The sequence below is a fragment of the Myxocyprinus asiaticus genome, chromosome 45 (assembly GCF_019703515.2).
Source record: "Myxocyprinus asiaticus isolate MX2 ecotype Aquarium Trade chromosome 45, UBuf_Myxa_2, whole genome shotgun sequence".
Lineage (NCBI taxonomy): Eukaryota > Metazoa > Chordata > Actinopteri > Cypriniformes > Catostomidae > Myxocyprinus > Myxocyprinus asiaticus.
This window is the reverse complement of record NC_059388.1, coordinates 15339419-15359478: the sequence shown is the minus strand read 5'-3', so window position 1 is coordinate 15359478 and position 20060 is coordinate 15339419. Positions and strand designations below refer to the sequence as shown.

Genomic DNA, 20060 nt, shown 5'->3' with positions numbered 1-20060 from the left:
GAACATCTTTATTTCTTGTTGCCATTACTCCTTTTCTCCCTTTTTTATCTGTTTCCTCTCTTATCTGGATCAAACAAAACCTTTACACCTTGCATAACCCAAGCCTGTGTCTCAAAGCTGAGTAATTAGACATGGTTTATTTAAGCAGAGCACTAGTGATACATTCTGGTTTTAAGCGTCTGTGCCATTAAACTGTATGTGTAATTATGCAAGTTGCTATAAATATATTGACTTGCTCAGCATACTGCCATACTACTCTTACTATTACTACTTCTGACATAGACTGATATGGCAGACGAAGTGAGAGTTGTAGGGATAGAATGCCATTCCGAACTCAGCCCATAAAGCTTACATCATTGTTGTCATCGGAGAGTCTGGCCAATCGCGAATAAACTGTGTCGTCATCAGAGCTTGTGCAACTGCTTTGGAGCAACTGCACCAGCTGAGACGGTCGGCTGGTCTCGGCTAACTCTTGAGCACTTTGATGGCATACATCACGGTGATGTGGCAATGGCACCGACTAAAGTCGGACAAAATTTCTATGCAACATGCACTGCTTCAACATTTACATGTAACGCAAAATCGTGTGTAATTGGTAAAAATCCACACGTGTCGATCGGTTTATTTTCAAGCCATTTATAACCTTACACTGATAAATGAAAGCCGTTTAATGTGTTACCTGACCAAACACGTTGTCTGCTTTTTAGGCATAATCGGTATGAGGACGTTCATGTAAACGTGCTCACTGTGACAAGACGCACCCCATTGTCCTTAATCAATCTGTCAATAACCCTGAGCACACGGTTAATTGGTAAAAGGTGCAATCACATTTCCTTTGTAGAGCGAAATTCCACGGGTTAAATACAGTCATCTCAATGGGCATCCGTGTGATCATGAATTATGAGCGATGGACTTCCGGTGGCAAAAGATTTCCCCTCGTGGATTTCATGTGGAGTTCAAGTTTGGTGAACTCTGACAGGTGAATTCAACTCGCTGCGATCAATAGGAATTTGCTTGGTTTGGCAGTGACCTCATTTTAACAGCAAGTTTTTTTTTTTTTATTCACTCTCAAAGAGTATAAAGTGCAGCATTTAAAAGAGGCTGCTTGGCAATTCGTTTTTTTGCTTGATTCAAACACGCATAATATTCACCCATGACTTTTTTGCCTGCGGAATTTTGCCATGCAAAGGTGAATGTGACCGCGCCTTAATAATGATTACATCTGCCAAACTTCCTTTACAACCAAGGGGAGAAAAGGCTTCATCCTCAGACAGCTGGAAATAGCTACAACCAGCGTCAGAATTATTATTATTATTATTTTTTCATTATTATTATTATTAATAAGCCAGAATCATCCAAGAGTTGTTTTTCAGGGGCATTTTTCACCTAGATGAGGGAATTTTTTTCCTCTTAATCAATATACACTGATCAGCCACAACAAAACCACCTGCCTAATATTGTGTAGGTTGCCCTCTTGCCGCCAAAACAGCGCCAACTCACTATAATTGTACAGAGCGGTTATACAAGTTACGTAGATTTTGTCAGTTTGAACCAGTCTGGCCATTCTCTACTGACCTCTCTCATCAACAAGGCATTTCCATCCACAGAACTGCCACTCACCTGACGTTTTTTGTTTTTGGCACCATTCGGAGTAAATTCTAGAGACTATTGTGCATGAAAATCCCAGGAGATCAGCAGTTACAGAAATACTCAAACTAGCCTGTCTGGCACCAACAATCTTCAATGCGATTATCTAATCAGCCAATCGTGTGGCAGCAGTGCAATGCATAAAATCTACAGATACTGGGATTTTCACTCATAACAGTCTCTAGAGTTTACTTAAGATGGTGCCAAAAACAGAAAAAATAATCCAGTGAGCAGCAGTTCTATGGATGGAAATGCCTTGTTGATGAGAGAGCACATTGGAGAATTGCCAGACTGGTTTGAGCTGACAGAAAGGCTACGGTAACTCAGATAATCACTCTGTACAATTGCAGTGAGCAGAATAGCATCTCAGAATGCACAACACGTCGAACCTTGAAGCGGATGGGCTCCAACAGCAGACCACATCGGTTCCACTTCTGTCAGCCAAGAACAGAAAGCTGAGGCTGCAGTTTTTCTCCATTCTGATGGTTGATGTGAACATTAACTGAAGTATCTGCAAGACTGTATGTATTGCACTGCTGCCACACGATTAGCTGATTAGATACTCGCATGAATAAGCAGGTGTACAGGTGTACCTAATAAAGTGGTCGGTGAGTGTGTGTGTGTGTATATATATATGTATATATATATATAGATATAGATATATATATATATATATATAATAACAATCACTAAACAGAGAGCTACAGGCTATTGCAGTGTCTGCAAAAGCATTTAACCCATATTTTATGCAATATCTGTATGTAACTAGAAAAGCCTAGTATAAAATATAATGATATATCTGGGTAATTTTGTCAATTTCAGTGGCATTTTTGCCCCAAACCAATGTTAATTCTTGACTCTGCCCAAAACTATCCTCTTGTTAGAGAAGGTCTTTCCTCTGATATCTAAATGCAAACTAACATATGTAGAGTAAAGAGGGAAAAACAGTGCATGAAAGAAACAAACACCATCTCAAACCCTCAAAGCAAGTTCAGCGAGAGATAAATGACCAGCACAGTGACACTAAATTGTTCATCTCAAACTTCCAGAAGCCTTCAGTGAGGTACTGCTATCACTTTTTTCGTAACTTAACTCTCTCTCTCATGAAATTATCTCCTCTGGCTCTTCTGCACTGTTTAAAATTTCCACTTTTAAAATGACAAATTGATTCCAACTGCATATTTCTGCACATTCGTCCATTTCCTATGAACGAGGGAACTGAGTCTCTATCCACTGCAGTTTGTTCAATATATTCTGTCTTAAATATCAACTTAAACAAAGAGAATAGCAATAAGGTTCAGAAAAGAAACACCAACACATCAGAGGCACTGAGACAAAGCAGCAGAGCTCTATCTAATATGAATTGTATCTGAAGGGTTTTCAGATCCTCTGTCCAACAGAGACCACTGAGAGAAACAGAGAGAAAGAGAGAGTGTGTTCTGTGTGGTTTATTCAGATGTCTCATTCATCCAGAGGAGATGTTTTTGCTAGAAGCTTAATCTGACATAGCAATGAACTACTGAAAACACTTAAAAACTTAAAGATAAAATGTTTAATTTTTTCAATGTTAAAGTTTCTCTTATCCCAGATTAATATGCAGAGACAAATATAACTAATCCTTAAGGAGGCTGCTTGAGCATCCTGAAAAGCCCAACAATGCAATACTGGCTCAACAAATGATGTGAGTCTGGAGCAGGAATATCTGTTTGTTGACCAACGAAAGACAAGGGAGTGTTCTGGAAACCTGCTAAATAAAGTCATTATTTTCCATTAAGTGCCACTAATGACATAGAAATGACATGCTTCACCTTTAAGGAGTGTGTGTGTGTCAGATTTACACTGGGAATGATGTTCACTTATAGATCTTTTTTTTTTTTTGTAAGAATCTTTTTCTTAATTTCCTCACTGTAAGCACATTTTTCCTTTAAGCTCTAATATTAGCTCACATGTTTAGGATTTTGAATTGCTAGCAGGGGAATTTGTCAATACTGGCATTAAGAGGGGTGTTGACAAATCAACACTGACTTCAGGAGGCTTTTAACACTCTATTAAAACCGATAATAATGCCCTGGAGGGAAAGAGCATAATCCATTTCCTTGACAACGGCTGGGAAGGAAATGCACATTTATGAAATTTCTATAGCTAAAATACTTTGTACTCCATTCCTTTCTCTCTGCTGTTGCCTCGGCAACCCACAGGAATGGATGCAGGTCAGAGCTGGAGGAGGGTGTTCAGCATCTGCAACTCAACACTTGCAAAACACTTGTGCATGTGCACGTGCCACTGATTTACACACACAATGTATATGTTTTAGTCTGAACTCTACAGTTCATAAGTTCAATGCAGTTCTGTGGTTTCAGTGGCTCACCTGGCGCTAGCAACAGCCTGGTCATAGGTTTGATTCCCAGGAGACATGCATACTTATAACTTGTATACCTTGAATGCACTGTAAGTCCCTTTGGATAAAAGTGTCTGCTAAATGCATAAATGTGAATGCATCTTAATATATTTAAGTTGATCATTATCATTTAACTGTAAGAACAGATGCAACCTTTTGAAAAGCAACAGATCATTTTGCAAAGGTGACTAATCACAAAAACTTTTCATTTAGTAAAGCCACAGCTTGCAACAACTAAATTAGAAGTCTAAAAGCATAGAGCTGTACACAATACAAGTGAGCAAGACAGCTTACAGTAAGTCACTCTATTTACTCAGAGATACTGCTTTAGAAGCTGGCAGGGTGAAATGACATAAGACATTTTGAAATACTGTAATATTTGCTGAATATTGACCACTGTAACATGTGCATAGGAAAGGCCTTATATATGTGTTAGGAAGAGTGAGTCAATGGATCACTCATGTCAACTTGATTGCTTTACTCCATTTTCAGTTCACTGTCAGTATAACAATGATGAAAAGACCAGCATAGCTGGTCACCAACATATGTTGTGATTTGTATGTTGGTTCTTTACTTGCTTAACTAGCAACTCATTAGCTTAACTTTCCTTGGTCAACCAGCTTCATCAGAAAGACCAGAGTGCTGGTCGACCAGTTTCACAAGCACCAAACCAGCACTAACCAGCATGGGTCAACATAAACCAGCATGGAAATTCATGTTGGTCTAAATTGACCTTTTCAGTAGGGAAGGTATACTTTGGTGAATTTCTTTCATGAATGATGAAAGAAAAACAAAATGATATCAAAAGATTCAGGTCAAACAAACATTTAGGTGAAATAACACTGAGTTTCATACACAAAATTACTGCTTACACATTAGATTAGCTTAGTATGATTCACTACTAATTGAGGTGGATGATTTACAAAAAAAAAATAATGTACCATTTTGCCTTCAGTGATGCGGTTCAACCTGAAAGCTGCTCTCTCTCTCTCTGCAGAAGCATATACTGGTAAACATAAATGCTCTGGGAGCATTGATTGAGCATTGAGGACTGAACACAAAACCTCTTGCACCTATACCACTGCAGGTCTGCACCTAAACAACTTTGATTGATTTGTAGGTTGAAGATGCAGAATGCCTAACACTTCCCCCGAAATACACACATAAACACTGGTCAAAGGCATGCATGCATCTGAACACACCCACTGAGGACGTTTTCTGCATTGTCAGAGGAGTGATGTTGACCACGTGTTGGAATGCAAGGCTGTATCACTGAGTACCCATGATGAGTGCAATGTGTACAACATTGTTTACAGGGCTTTTATTTAGTACAACATCAGGTTTTCTCATGATAATAATGTATATATTTATTTCATACATAGCTCTCTTTCTGATAACCCAGAGGTGTCTTCAAACATATTTTAAAATGACTTGGAACAATCATCTAAATGAAACATTTGAGATAAATATAAAAAAAAAAAAAAAATATATTATACCCTTAAAAACATAATTTATAATTAAACTACTGTAAATAATTGATTTGCCTCCCAAAGTTCTAAGGAAAGCAAATTGTGCTTGAATGGCAATATAGTCAGGAAACATACATGTCAGGCAATGGGTTTACCTATGAAATGTCACAATTTTCAATGAAATATTATACTCAAGAAACATACTGTAAACTTTAAGGTTTACAGGATCAATGCTGAGCATTTTTTCCCCAAAGTAATGTACCAATAAACTGTCTGCACACCTTACAAAACCACACATTTTGACATTGACAAAAACACAAACACAGAACAACATCAAATAATGACAAAACAGGTCACCTAAAAACAGACACTTAAGTATATATGCAAACCCACACCACCCACAACACACAAGTGATGACTATTGAAGAATGGACTCAGAAAAACTGCCTGCAGGCAAGTCAACACCATGACGAAAGGCAGAGATATAAGTGTAAAGGAGGCACTTACCATGAACTGAACGTTGTCAAAGCCATTAGACAGCAGGTGGTTTTCATATTGCACCAGGCCGATGTTGTCCAGCCACTGTCCCACGGACTGGACAGGGCAGCGAGGACCTATCAGAGGATGCAGAGGGAGGCGTTTGAGAAGTGAGTAGCCGTCCACCCGATAACAACGGCAGTCCGGCTGTGAGAGCTGGCACTGCCACATCATGTTGCGCGCAAAGTGACTGTCAAACGAACCCGCCATGCTCAAAGAGGGACGGAGTGTGCGAGTGAGAATCAGGGAGTCAGAATGATAGAGAAATTAATGAAGAAAAGTGATTCAAACAGAAGGGAAAACAGAAAGTAAAGCTTATAAAACAGTGGAGAAAGGGAGAAACACAGAAAAAGAGAGAAAAGGAGAGGGCGTCCTCCCTAGATAGTGAGCGTTAGGGTCCGTGCTGGTGGAGAAGTATGCCGGCTGTGGAGGTAGACATGCTGAAAGCTCCAGATTACATCCACAAGCGAAGAGAGAGATAAAAGCGATCGCAAACCCGCGCTTCAGCCGCTGCACTGCTTAACCTGTCTCAACGTGTGTAAGTGCATGCATGTGCATGTGTTTGTGTGTGCCAGAGAGAGAACAAGCATGTGTGTGTGAGAGAGAGAGGGATGGAGATAGAGAGAGCAGAGGAATGACAGCATGCAGCTTGCTTAGTAGAATTCTCTTTCTCCAGCACTCCCACACTCATTTGTATGCCTCTGCATCCTGTGCCACTATGCTCTCTTTCTCTCTCCCTCCCTCTCAGTCTCTCTCTCCCTCCCTTCTTTCTACTAGCTGTACCTCGCACTGCCGATAATAGCCATCAGATCAACCCCAGCCTTTATGTCTGAGTGCAGAAGCTGCTGTTGCTCCCTCCCTCCAACACACACATGCACACGCATTCTGTGGGCGTCTGTGAGCACAGGTGAAATGGCAACACAACTGGCCATTCTGTGAAAGCAAAATGAGGGAGAGAAGGAGAAAGAGATGAAAGAAGAGGAGCCAAGAGGAGAGCAGAGAATTAAAGAAGAGGTGAAAGGATGAGAGGAGAGGCAAAAGGAGGGAAGGCTAGAGGAAAGCAGGGCCAAAAGTTGCAGAGATGAGGCTGGAGGAAAAGTGAAAGGAGAGGAGGCAATTAGAGAGGACAGAATAAGAGGAGAGGAGAGGATGAGAGGGGAGGCAAAAAGAGAGGAGGCAAGAGAAGACAGGATGAGAGGAAAGGAGGCAAGAGGACAGAGGAGATGCGAAAGGAGAAAAAGCAAAATAGAGAAGAGGAGGCAAGAGGAGAGGAGAGAATGAGAGAAGAAGAGGTGAAAGGTGAAAGGAGAGGTAAAAGAGAGGAGGCGAGTGGAGAGGCAAAAGTAGAGGAAAGGATGAGATGAGAAGAGATGAGATGACCAGAGGAGCAGCAGCAAAAAGAGAGTAGGTGAGAGGAGCAGGAGAGAAAGGAGACAATAAGAGAGGCGAAAGGAGAGGAAAAAGTGAGAGGGAGACAAAAGTGGTGAGAGGAGAAGCGAGGGGAAAAGAGACGCGAAAGGAGAGGAGGCAAGTCAAGAGGAGAGAAGAAGAGGAGGCAAAAAGAGAGGAGGCTTGAGGAAAAAAGGAGAAAAGATGACAAGAGAGGTGAGAGATAAGCAGAAGAGAAGAGATGATGCGATAGGAGAGTTGAAAGGAGAGGAGGCAAGTGGAGACAAGAGATTAAGAAGAGAGGAGAGAATGAGAGTAGAGGCAAATGGAGAGGATCCAAGAGGAAAAGAGAGGATGAGAGGAGATGCAAAAGGAGAGGAGGCAAGAGGAGAGAATGAGAGAAGAGGAGACAATTGGAGTGGCAAAAGTAGAGGAGGAGGAGAAGAGGAGAAGAGAGGAGGCAATATGAGATGAGATTAAGAGATTAAGAAGAGATGAGAGAATGAGAGGAGAGGCAAAAGGAGAGCATGCAAGAGGAGAAGAGAGGATGAGAAGAGAGGAGGCGAGATAACAAAGAAGAGAGGCAACTGGTGAAAGGTGAAAGGAGAGAAGAGGAGGTGAGAGGAGAGAGATGAGGAGAAAAGAGAGAATGGGAGGATAGGCAAAAGGAGAGGATGCAAGAGAAGAGGAGAGAATGAGAGAAGAAGAGGTGAGAGGCAAAAGGAGAGGAGACCAGAGGAGAGGCGAAAGGAAAGGAAGAGCAAAAGGAGACGAGAGGAGGCAAGTGGAGGAGAGAAGAATCAAAAGTTGAGGGAGAGGAGGACAGTTAGAGAGGCAAAAGGAGAGGAAAGGTTAGAGGAAAGTCACATGTTGCTGAGAGGAGTTGAGAGGAAAAGCAAGAGGAGAGGAGACAATTGGAGAGGCGAAAGAAGAGGAAAGGTTAGAGGAAAGACACAAGTTGCTGAAAGGAGGTGAGAGGAAAAGCAAAAGGAGAGGAGAGATTTTCACTATCATTGCAGGTAAATGAACTTCATTCAGTCAGGCTACCCTTTCCCTTAGTAAAAACGATCAGTTCTTAGAGGTCTGAACCATCCATCCACTTCCTGTCCCCCGTTCTCATTGTGACTATAGGAAACGCACAGTGATGAGAGAAGAGAGTGCACAGTAACCATGGTTACATCTCAAAAAGCTCCTTGTCTTCTATGAGCAGCTCTTTGACACTACTGAAGGAAACCCACTTGCCTCACAGTTTTGCACACTTCACAGTAGCTAGACATTCACATCATGCCACAGGCTCCCTATAGTTATGGATATTTGTTAAGTGTTGTGTGATGACTGACAATGTATATGCATCAACACACACATACACACCTGACTGATCCTCCGTAATCTCCAACTCTGTGCCAATTCCAGCACCAATAGAGCTCATAATCTTGTCAATCTGTGAAGAGAAAGATAGAGAAAGTTAGATGAGAAGAGATCATGCGTGTTTGCATAACGACATTGCTCTCATTCCTATTTTTAAATAATTTTCCCATGGCATTCCCTGATGGAATTCTTGTCATTCCTCTTTTCCCCACAATCCCAGTTACAGTTCTCCCTAAACGTAATTATACATATATAATATATATAATTGTTGGCTAAAAGCTGGGAGAAAAATGGGAATTTTAGGAAGGCAATTTATTACGTTCATAGTTTGAGAATATGTTAGTTCGGAGAGAGAGTGGAGAATGTTTCTTGATGAATGTCTCCTCATTAAGATGACACTGATGTTCTGAGCGGAGAAAGTGCCATTTCACATCCGTAGAGCTGAACACCTGCCTTCAAAGAACAGCCCTCACTGTCTCCCAGTGGACTGAGGTTTACTCCAAAGAGAAAGCTGCTCGAAAGCCTCAGATGAACGGATGCAGAACTCTCCCCTCAACGCTTTGATCAGTTATTTCTAATAAATGTTCTCCTCTAAAGACCTGACAGCTGGGTGAGGCTAGGGAAGAAAATGCTGTGACACATTCAATTTATAGACTGTGGAGTCTCTTTTAGTTGTCATATAAAGTGGGTTCTTATACACTAGCTGCATCTGAATAGAAGCGCTGACCTGAAAGATATCTGACTCTAAAGAATTCACACAAGGAAATCTGAGCAGGGAGGTTGAATTATTATTCTATAAATTCTGTTTCATTGAGTGTTTATTTTAATCTTTGCTAAAATGTTACTACAGGGCGAATCTCACAAAGCTCGTCAAGAACATATTCGGGTCATATTTCACCCCAAAATCAAAAGAGTAAAGTAAGAAATAATATTTTGCATTAAAAATGTGCCTATTTTTAGGACTATTACATTTTTTTGCATTTTGACATGACATTTATTGACAGTTAAGCACATGGCCCTTAATTTTCATTATTTTTACTATTCTATTATTACTATAATAAAAAACAAAACTTTTATGATTTGTTTTTCTCACTGTAATGTGAAAAAAGTACATGTACTGTATACAGTGATTGTTTACTGAAAATTAAGAATAATCATTGAGAGTAATGCATTAAAATATTACAATAAAACATTAAAAGTATATATAAATTTTTTTTTGGGGGGGGGGGGGGGTTTGGGTGTTACTATTAAAAAAATGTTTAATTTTCTTTATGAAAATTTGTTTTTATTTTTATTGTGGGGTACAACATGACCCAGACATGTTTTCAAGAGATTCACCCAAAACATTTATATCTGGTATAATTAAGATGTCATTATTCAAAGGCACTTGTTGCTTGACTTTTTATGCTACATTACCCTGGATAAAAGCTGCTCAACTGATAAACAGATCACCATCAATGCAATACAGAAGAGCAGAATGCATCTCAGGCCTATCATTATGCACAATTAATATATTACAGAAACATATTAAAAAGTAATTTAGCTACCATGACAACACTGTTGAATCAAGTATCAAGATTTTCTGGTAAAAGCACATGTTTTTGCCCTACTCACCAAAAGCACGAACGTTGCTCAACAAAAGAAGCCCTTTCAAGCCAGTCAGCTCAAGTTACTTCACCGTCAAAGCTAACTGAATTAATTAAGTGGAAATGATTCAGCAATTAGTTGGTAATTAAAATGCTATTACCTCTTCCCACTCTGCTGTAAAGGAGGGAGTTCTCTCCAGTCTTTTGGGGCTGTTTTTACCAGGACTGTTCTGCCCTCTGGAGTTCCACTGTTCCTCTTCAATGGGAGACACAGCCACCAGATTTGAGTCCGATTTGGAGAAATTTCTGGACAACTGAAGGTCCAAGATGTTTTTGGGCATTGAGCGCATCCTCCCTAGAGTGCACGCTCTTTCCTCGTAGCCTGTAGTGCTGCTTGCTGGGCTATAACCGCCCGTGCTTTTGCTCTGGCCCTCCCTGTTCCTCACATGCACCCCAGGCTTGTTGCCCTGTTCGACAGGCGTAAACGGGCTCTGGTTGACCCGGGTGTGAAAAATGGTCCTGTACACTATTTGCGGCTTGGGTTCTTTCTGGGTCTTAAGGGCTGATGCTTCGCTACCTGTGCGGGGGAACGGGGGAGGGTACTCTGGTGCCCTGAGCAGATTCCCATACCGGAGCGGGGGCTCAGGAACGCTGAACTTTCGCACTTTGCCGTAAAGCTGGTAGGGATTGTCTGGGGATTCACAAGCGGGAGAGGACCCGTGCAGGAGGCCTGCAAACTGCTCAGGAACGTGGCTGTGTCTTCGATCGTCGTTTTCTACATAATCCTTCTGGTGCGCTGTTTCATCTAAAAGACAAAACATAAAGATTAAAGATAAATCAGGTTTTCAAGGCTTATGTTTTTCTCTTTCTTTCATTTTTTCTTTCTTTAGCAGATACTAAACATGTGACATGTGAGTGTTTGTGTACGTGTACATATGTATGTCAAGCCATTAACTCGCTGTGCTGAGACAAGCTCCAAATGAGTGCCTGTGGCTGGGGGGCAAATTACTTTGTTCAGTGGGGTGCCAGAGGCCTATTCTTATCTTCTTCTTCTCCCCTATGACCCAGAGAACTCCTGCACTGCCCCATCTAAAGAAGCTTTGGACCCCTTCACTAAAGAGATCTTAAAAGCATCTGTGTCCACAGGCGCTGTGCGATCTGTAGTGTAAAGTGAAGACACGTCTCAGTTCACAGAGGTCACTAGGTTTATTCAGGTCTTGATTAATATGAGGAGGCATATGTATTCACTACAGTCAGTTTAAATTTCAGCTATAGTGTCAGATTTCATTTTTAAGATTTAGGTGATAGAGATGTTTTGTGAGCCATTACTATATGAAAACAAAAAAGGTAATATAATAGAATAAAAAATAAATCACAAGCTTTTTAAATGTTCTGAATGAAATGTGAGTGGTGCTTGCCTGTGCAAAAGTCACCATCATGATGCTAAGGTGTAATGGGGTGTTACAAAGTTGTTGCTATGTGGTTTCTAGGGTGTTCTGGGTGGTTGCTGACTGACCCAAATCAAAATAGCCCACCCCCAAGTCTCTTCACTCTCTACACTCCCTCCTTCACTGCGAGTCTAGGGGATTTTTTCAGTCAATTTATCATCCGCCAGGAACAAATACAAATTTCTAAGTCCAATCTTCTTAAAGTAATAGAGCACACTTCTCCTTTACAAACTGCTTGTTTTGATGTATCGTTCAAGCCCGTAGCACATATGGTGCAGAATAATTAGGTTTAGGGTTTAAAGTATTAAGCAAGAGCATTAGTAATAACGCTGGTCTAAGTAAATACCACTAACTAGGTCCATGAATCTGCACACTTTTTCCCCATTTTCTGCGCTGATTATAAATGTAATTATCTGATTTAATTTAAATGTGCGTTAAAGTAATATAGTCTTATTTAGTATCTGAAACCATTCTCAAATTTACCAAAATATTTATTAACGAAGATGCAATGGGTGGGGGATGTTTAGAATTTCATGAATGATGAGCGTTCCATTCAGGCCTAATCATGTCAAAAGCAGGTGCTATTAATAACACTTATCAGACATTAAATGGCTTTAACCAAAGCATAACATGTACACACACACACTCACTGCTTCATCGGGCTTTGATCCTGTCCAGACATTCACATGATTTTGCTTTCATCTCTGTCCACATAATGCAGAATAATCAACTGAACAGAACTCTTAGCTATGGGTCAAAATAACCACCAGCACTGTGGAATCTGAAAGGAACATTGCTAAAGCTGCTATTTTTACTGTGCATCACAACAATGTTGATTTAGCACAAAGCTCAGAACACAAATGAACAAGGGTAAATGGAGACTGGGTAATTTCAGCTTTAATTAATAACTAACAGCTCTCGAAAGCATTTCTGGTCTCACCCTATCATATCACAATTAGACATAGAAAATCATCAACTATAGTATTTTAAAGCAACACAGCCTCATCTCATTAAACATGTGATATTAAGCACAGTAGTACATTTAAACGTACTGTAGTGCCTCTATGTGCTAGATTGCATATCTCGATACTGTGCTTGAACTCATGTTAACAGCATTTTCAACTGATAAAGATCAAATTACACCCCTGCAGGGTGAGGGAGAGAGTATAGGACAGGTGCTGACAACAAGAGAGAAGATATCCCACACTGAGAACCATCTATGTCACTTTGAGGTTATTAAAGATGCCATGAAATCACTTGACGAGTCCAGTTTTCTTTCCTGCATTAAAATATTTCCTATTGAAACAGGATTTTTGGGTGGGACACATTGAAGGGGTCATTTTACATGGTATTCTCATTGTTCTATCCAATGTGAATGCCACTCACCTTATTTTTTTTTTAACTGGGGGAGTGGCATTCTCATTCTATAGAACAATTGATTTGACAAAAATCTGTGTAGTCCAAGACTAGTCAACAACATTTTTTGGTCCAATATTACAGACGAAAAAGACTGTACATTTTAAATGCATATCTGCAAGGTTAATTTGATCAACTTTTAGGAGTACACTAACATATAGATGGCTTAAAAGTTAATAGGCATGGGCTGAAAGTCACAAAACTCCTATGCATGGACCAGCAGTTAAGCTTAATGCTTGGTTCCAGACTCTGTACAAAGCCAAAGCCCAGTATTTGACCCTGAAGAGAGAGGGTAATGTTGTACAGATGGGCTTGTGCCATCACCTGGAGTGAAAGGACCAAAAGTCAAACGCTATGATGAGTTTATCCATTGAGAAACAGAAACAGCGTGAGCTATCACAACAGTAGTAAAGGTCATTACCATCTCAGACAAAACAGCGGTCGGCATACAATATAAATCACAGAATGTGACTGTCAGCTGAGAGAGGCCATATACAAAGAGACACAAACTAAAAATATCATATTGTTAATGATCAAAAGAATATAGATTTGAGTTTCCTAAAGGAAATACCAGAGCAGCAAAAGAAGGAAGGCTTAGGTTTTAAAATTTGGTTCTGTTTTAGGCAGCTTTAAAAGGTTAAATATACAGCAACTAGCTACAGTATAGAGACCACTCAACACACCTACACAGCCATGATGTAAAGTTCACTTCAGCTTCTGGAAAACAGATCGAATGAAATGCACAATTTATGGGTAATATTAAAGTATGAGTGCTTCTGGTTCTTTGCCAGCACTGCCGGTTGATGAACAGAGTGACCACACTATAAGAGATATCAAGAACAGACATTCTTTTGTGTCTGTGTCTTAATGTTTTCTGAGAAAACTAATCTGCGCAGGAATGCATGTTTGGAAAATGTGTAAAGTAGCTTTGAGATTATAAATTTAGAAATTATCTTCTCTGCACCTGAAGGGACTCACACCAAGCTGGTATACAACAGACAGATAGTGGGTTGGACAATAGAAGTGTAACATCTGTAGGAACGAGACGTGAGGAGGAGGATCTAAGTGCAGGCTTTTATTAATAAAACTCAGAAAACTAAACACACGCAACTCAAAACATAACAGAAGAACAAACCAATCATCCATACAGGTTTAACAACTGACAAAGACAGTGAACAAGAGGGCAATATATACACAGACAAGGGAAACAAATGACAAAGACAACCAATGACAAGACTTAACTAATAACAAGATAACAAGACTACTAAACAGGAACCAATAACAAAACAGAAATGATAACAAGTTAACAAGACAATAAACCAATGAGAACAAGACACATGAACATGAGGGAAACAGGATATCACATGACAAGACAAGGAATACACAGAACTTCAAACTAAGAGTCTTAAACTTAACCTAGCGACCTCTAGTGGCCGCTAGGGCAAATGTCCCAATGTACAGATTGTTCATGGGAGGAGCAGAACATCATGGAACTGGCAGTCCAAGAAAGCACAGGGGAAACGAGAGGGCAAAACGGACAAGGCGGCCAAGGCGGAGCAAACGGGGAGTCCGAAGTGAACCAGGAGACCAAGCAGGCCAGGGCAGATCAGGCAGACAGTCAGGAGATCAAGGAGACCAGGGCGGAGCCAGCAGCCAGGGAAGTGGCTCCAGGAAGGGAACTGGCAGAGGGTCAGGAGACCAGGACTGTAACTGGCGGAAGGTCAGGAGACCAGGACGGAACTAGTGGAGGGTCAGGAGGTGGAGCCGCTGAATGTAGGGACTCTGAGGGAAGAGCTACCAGGGATGGAGGCTCAGCAGACGAAGCCGAACCGATAACAGTCCTTGAATTCAGTATCTTCCCAATTGAGAACCTGGGTGAGACCGCAGAACTGCTCGGTATACTGTTCAATGGTCCCCTCTCCCTGTATGAGATCAAACAGACGAAAAGTCGCTAGATCCATAGTAGAGGTCAGTTGTTCTGTAACATCTGTAGGAACGAGGCGTGAGAAGGAGGATCTAAGTGCAGGCTTTTATTCATAAAACTCAGAAATCTAAACACACATAACTCAAAACATAACAGAAGAACAAACCAAACATCTATACAAGTTTAACAACTGACAAAGACAGAGAGAACATGAATGTGAGGGAAACAGGATATCACATGACAAGACAAGGAATACACAGAACTTCAAACTAAGAGCCTTAACCTTAGAGGTCGCTAGGGCAAATGTCCCAAGTGTTACAGGAAGGGTGATACAGGCATACTGTATGGAGGGATTATTTATAGCAAAAGGACATGTGTGTATACATACAGTACATACATATACTGTATGCTATTGTTTAGTGCAGTGATTGCCAACTTGATATTCAGTTCCTTTTTAAAGAAAGGACACAGTAATTTGTGAAAGTTTTAGAAATTTGTGTGGATGACACTCGTAACACTTATATACTTTGTGCTACTTTATGAGTCTGTTTTTCACTTAAAGTATTGATTGTCTTTTTTTTTAATAATATAAATTATAATGCTAAATTATATCCAGTATAAACTCACTTAGAACATTATTAGAAACACCTATACACCTAATTACTCATGTGATTATCTAATCAGCCAATCTTGTGGCAGCAGTGCAATGCATAAAATCATTCAGATATGGGTCAGGAGCTTCAGTTTATGTTCACATCAACCATAAGTATGGTGAAAAAAATTTGATCTCAGTGATTTTGACTGTGGCATGATTGTTAGTGCCTGACGGACTGGTTCGAGTTTTCTGTAACTGCTGATCTCCTGGGATTTCCACACACAACAGTCTCTATAGTTTATTCAGAATGGTGCCAAAAACAAAAAACATCCAGTGAGCGACAGTTCTGCGGACAGAAACGCCTTGTTGATGAGAGAGGTCAACGGAGAATGGCCAGACTGATTTGAGCTGACAAAAAGGCTACAGTAACTCAGATAACCGCTATGTGCAATTGTGGTGAGCAGAATAGCATCTCAGAATGCACAAACCTTCCAACCTTGAGGCAGATGGACTACAAAAGCAGAATACAACATCTGGGACTTTATTAGGACCATAGTGTTCCTAATAAAGTGCTCAGTGAGTTTAATATGAGTTCAAAGGAACACATTTCCGGTTTGGTGTTGATGAAGGGGTACTTGAGCTTTACTGATGTGACTACGGTTGCACATTAAACAAAAAAGTTTGGGAAACACTGAACTAATGTGTTCTACTCTTCTTAATATTTTTGGTTTGATCCCTTTTTCCATGTTCCTCTCAGTTTAGTTTTACAGCTGCAACTGCAACAGGTGACACTGGGTGATCATGGAAAGAGAACTGTGGCTTCCAAAATCATTGGCAGAAAGCATTCAAAAGGGAGAGAGGAAACAGAGAGAAGGAAGAGAGAGTGAGTGAGGGAAAGAATCCTGACGCTATCTGAACTCACCCAGAGGGCAAAGAATCATGCGGGATCTCAGCAGAAGTGTTCCAGTCTTATCTGAGCACAGCAGAGAGAACATCAAAAGCTCATTCAGAGTACAAAAGGCTGATCTGAGGTCAGTAGGAAGAAATCTATACCGCTGCACTGCGTCAAATAAGACAGCTTGGGTTACATACTCATAGAAGACACAAATACAGTATAGGAAACTCAAGCTTTAAAGAAGTGTTCACACCAAAGAGGGTTATAACACCTGGAGAAAGCTATCTGTTAGCATTCTCATTCAGCATAATGGCAGTAGCTTAGCTGGTGCAGGACTAACCCAGAAGCGCGCTGTTTGAAATCTACTATCTTTGCTCGTGGGACTAACAGAGCCAATCACATGAGCTATAAATGCCACGTGATTTATCTGTTTGGAGCTGCAGGAAAATGGCATAATGATAATGTTGATAAGTGACTATCCTGAGCTGTACCGTCAAAGACAGCAGACAGGGAAAAAGTTACTGGTAAAACATCTATAGTATCTTAAAATATATTTTCTCCCAAACTGGAATGCCCAATTCACACTACTTGGTAGGTCCCCGTGGTGGCGTGGTTACTCACCTCAATCCGGGTGGCAGAGGACAAGTCTCAGCTGCCTCCGCTTCTGAGACTACCAATCCTTGCATCTTATCACGTGGCTCGTTGTGCATGACACCGCGGTGACTCCAGATGTGGAGGCTCATGCTACACTCCGCGATTCACGCACAATTTACCACGCGCCCCATTGAGAGCAAGAATCACTAATTGCGACCAAGAGGAGTTTACCCCATGTGACTCTACCCTCCCCAGCAACCGGACCAATTTTGTTGCTTATGAGACCTGGCTGGAGTCACGCAGCACACCCTGGATTCGAACTTGCGACTCCAGGGGTGGTAGTCAGTGTCAATTGTCGCTGAGCTACCCAGGCCCCATATATGTAATCTTTAAGTTGCTTGCAAAAAAAAAAAAAAAAAAAAAAAAAAATCTGTCAGGACCAATTCCGTCATTTGAATACTTATATTGACTTATAGATGGTGGTGTCAGTATGGTGTTTCCCAATCAGTGGCCATTTTCAACACTAGGATGGGCATTTTTCAACCGCTATACACGATTTTCCTACTACATTGACATTCTTTACTTTCACTGAACAGTTGAGAAATGCCCATTCTGGTTTGGAAACATCCAGTGATTACAACATTGAGCCCTACTTTCATTGGATAGTTGAAAAATGCCCATCCCTGTTTGAAAATGCCCACAGATTGGGAAATGCTCATTATTGTTCCTAAGAGACCAATACTTCATACAATGCAGCGACCAGCAATGGAAGTGTAGAAAGCAGAGCTCAAGTGATCCACTGCATGATACATTTGGACACAGCAGGCAAGTTGGAACGCCTACTGGAAACCAACAGTACGACTTGATGACTCCAGCAATTAAATCACTGTCAGTGTGAACGCTCCATAAAGGGTCATGAAACACTACGACTCATTTTTTGAGATGTTAACAGGTATATATGTCTTGCACACAAGGGTAGGGAATTTCAACATTTGTTATTTTTAATTTCAAGAGGAAAGGGGTTAATTTAGGGATTTTTCTGGCTATTTTCATCTTCCAGGTTTGAAATGAACATTTAGTCAACGTCACAAGTCATGACGTACATGGTTTAGGCTTTACCCTTTGACAAACGAGCGCAGCAAGCGACCAGCGCTTCAATCTCTCAAGCGCCTCAGTCAGTAAAGACAGTTGAAAGTACCATTACGCAAGTAATGCTGTTGACAGAGAGACAGGACAGGCTTTCAGTCAAAGGCAACAGATTTTAAATGTTCACACAGCACGTATTAATTAACATGAGTGTTTTGAGATATGTGGTGAGGTGGACTGTCTCTGACCCGGACTCGTTTGAGACGCGGTTTACATGGATTGTCCCAAACACAAACGCTATCCATCCATCCATCCATCCATCCATCCTTAATTTAAGTGTCTAAACCGATCTAAGCACTTATATTTGTGAATCAACGTCTTGAAATAAGTCTCAAAAGATATTAAAGTGTCAAAAACATTCAAATATTTTGAATACAAAGTACATTGCTTGTTATTTATTTGCACATTAAATTCCAGACATAAAATGACCAGTGTGATTCTGTGTGCAGTATAGTGAGCTATATTGGCCCACAGCTTAGAGTTCTGTTCAGTTGATTATTCTGCATTATGTGGACAGAGATGAAAGCAAAATCATGTGACTGTCTGGACAGGATCAAAGCCCGATGAAGCAGTGACGAGCAATTGTGAGAATCTTTGATGCTGTTAACTGTATTAGTGAATTAATGTGACTAATTCAGACAGTTGTTTTGTTCTCTCAGACGGTGGCATTCAACATATTTAGTTGGACTTTAACTTTGCCAGCTATACAAATCTTACAATTCATCATAGCTGGCTTGGGCAACTGACAGATGACAGATTGCTCGCCCCCCTCTTTCTCCCCTGCCCCACCCACTAGGGCCCTTGTTCTCACAGCTGTCCATGCCCAGTTGAGTTGCATTTTCAAAACGGTTGAGAGGCAGACTTGAGCTAAAAGTGGACTGTTTCACGACCCTTTAAAAAAGTGAGGCAGAGAGCATGAGCTAATAAAAACCAAATTCTTACCATACCATTTGATGCCCTGATACGTCATGTAGGCAAATAACAAAAGCAAAATGCACAGAATGAGTGCAAAAGCTGCTAAATAACCAGCTGTGGTCCATTTCCAGGCTATTAACGATTAGACTGCTGGATGAAAGAGCAGCTTATAGGAGTTATACCCAGACAAGAGAGCTTACTGCACTCTCTGGACTGAAGAGCTCCTCAAGAACAAGCAGGAAACAGCAGGAATGAGAACATCAACTGTGGTGAGATATATAATAGGAGCTGCAATGCAAGCTGGGCTGATGGTGAAGAACGAATCTCAGCTGGAATCAGGCCAATGATCTGAAGCTCAGCAGGGGTCGAATGAAGAATAGAGTTGAAAATCTCCCCTCCCTTTATTTAACATCACCTTGGTGAAACATCTATGGGGAAAAATAACATATGCAGCAAGTATGTTAAACCACCTACCTCCTTCTTGAAAACATTCCTATACCTCTCCCTCTCTCCCTCCTCTCTCTCTCCCTCCCTCACCTTAACCAGAACAGCCAGCAGGAGTTCCCAGCTAGGGATCCATGGAGAATGATCTTAAGAGTAAAGGTTACAGTCGAGAGAGAGGCTATGTGTGCAGATATGCGAGTCCCACCTCTAAGGTTACATTCGCACATGTTTGTTTACATCTAGCTTTCCATTCTCAGAGATCTGATAGAGCCACCATTACACCACACAG

At 40.9% G+C, this 20060-nt stretch overlaps 1 protein-coding gene across 7 annotated transcripts in view; it reads right to left on the bottom strand.

Annotated features, from left to right (window-relative positions):
* Window positions 1-20060, bottom strand: part of anks1b (ankyrin repeat and sterile alpha motif domain containing 1B) — a 240466-nt gene that overhangs the window by 60184 nt on the left and 160222 nt on the right. For 6 of the 7 annotated variants that reach the window (XM_051687944.1, XM_051687947.1, XM_051687950.1 and 3 more), the window contains 3 exons: window positions 10556-11199; window positions 8812-8881; window positions 6022-6128 (listed from right to left, as the gene is read on the bottom strand). In XM_051687944.1, coding sequence (XP_051543904.1) covers window positions 6022-6128; window positions 8812-8881; window positions 10556-11199 — 821 coding nt within the window. Of the gene's footprint in view, window positions 1-6021; window positions 6569-8811; window positions 8882-10555; window positions 11200-20060 lie in introns of those variants that run through there. The other variant, XR_007896108.1, reaches the window with a different exon arrangement.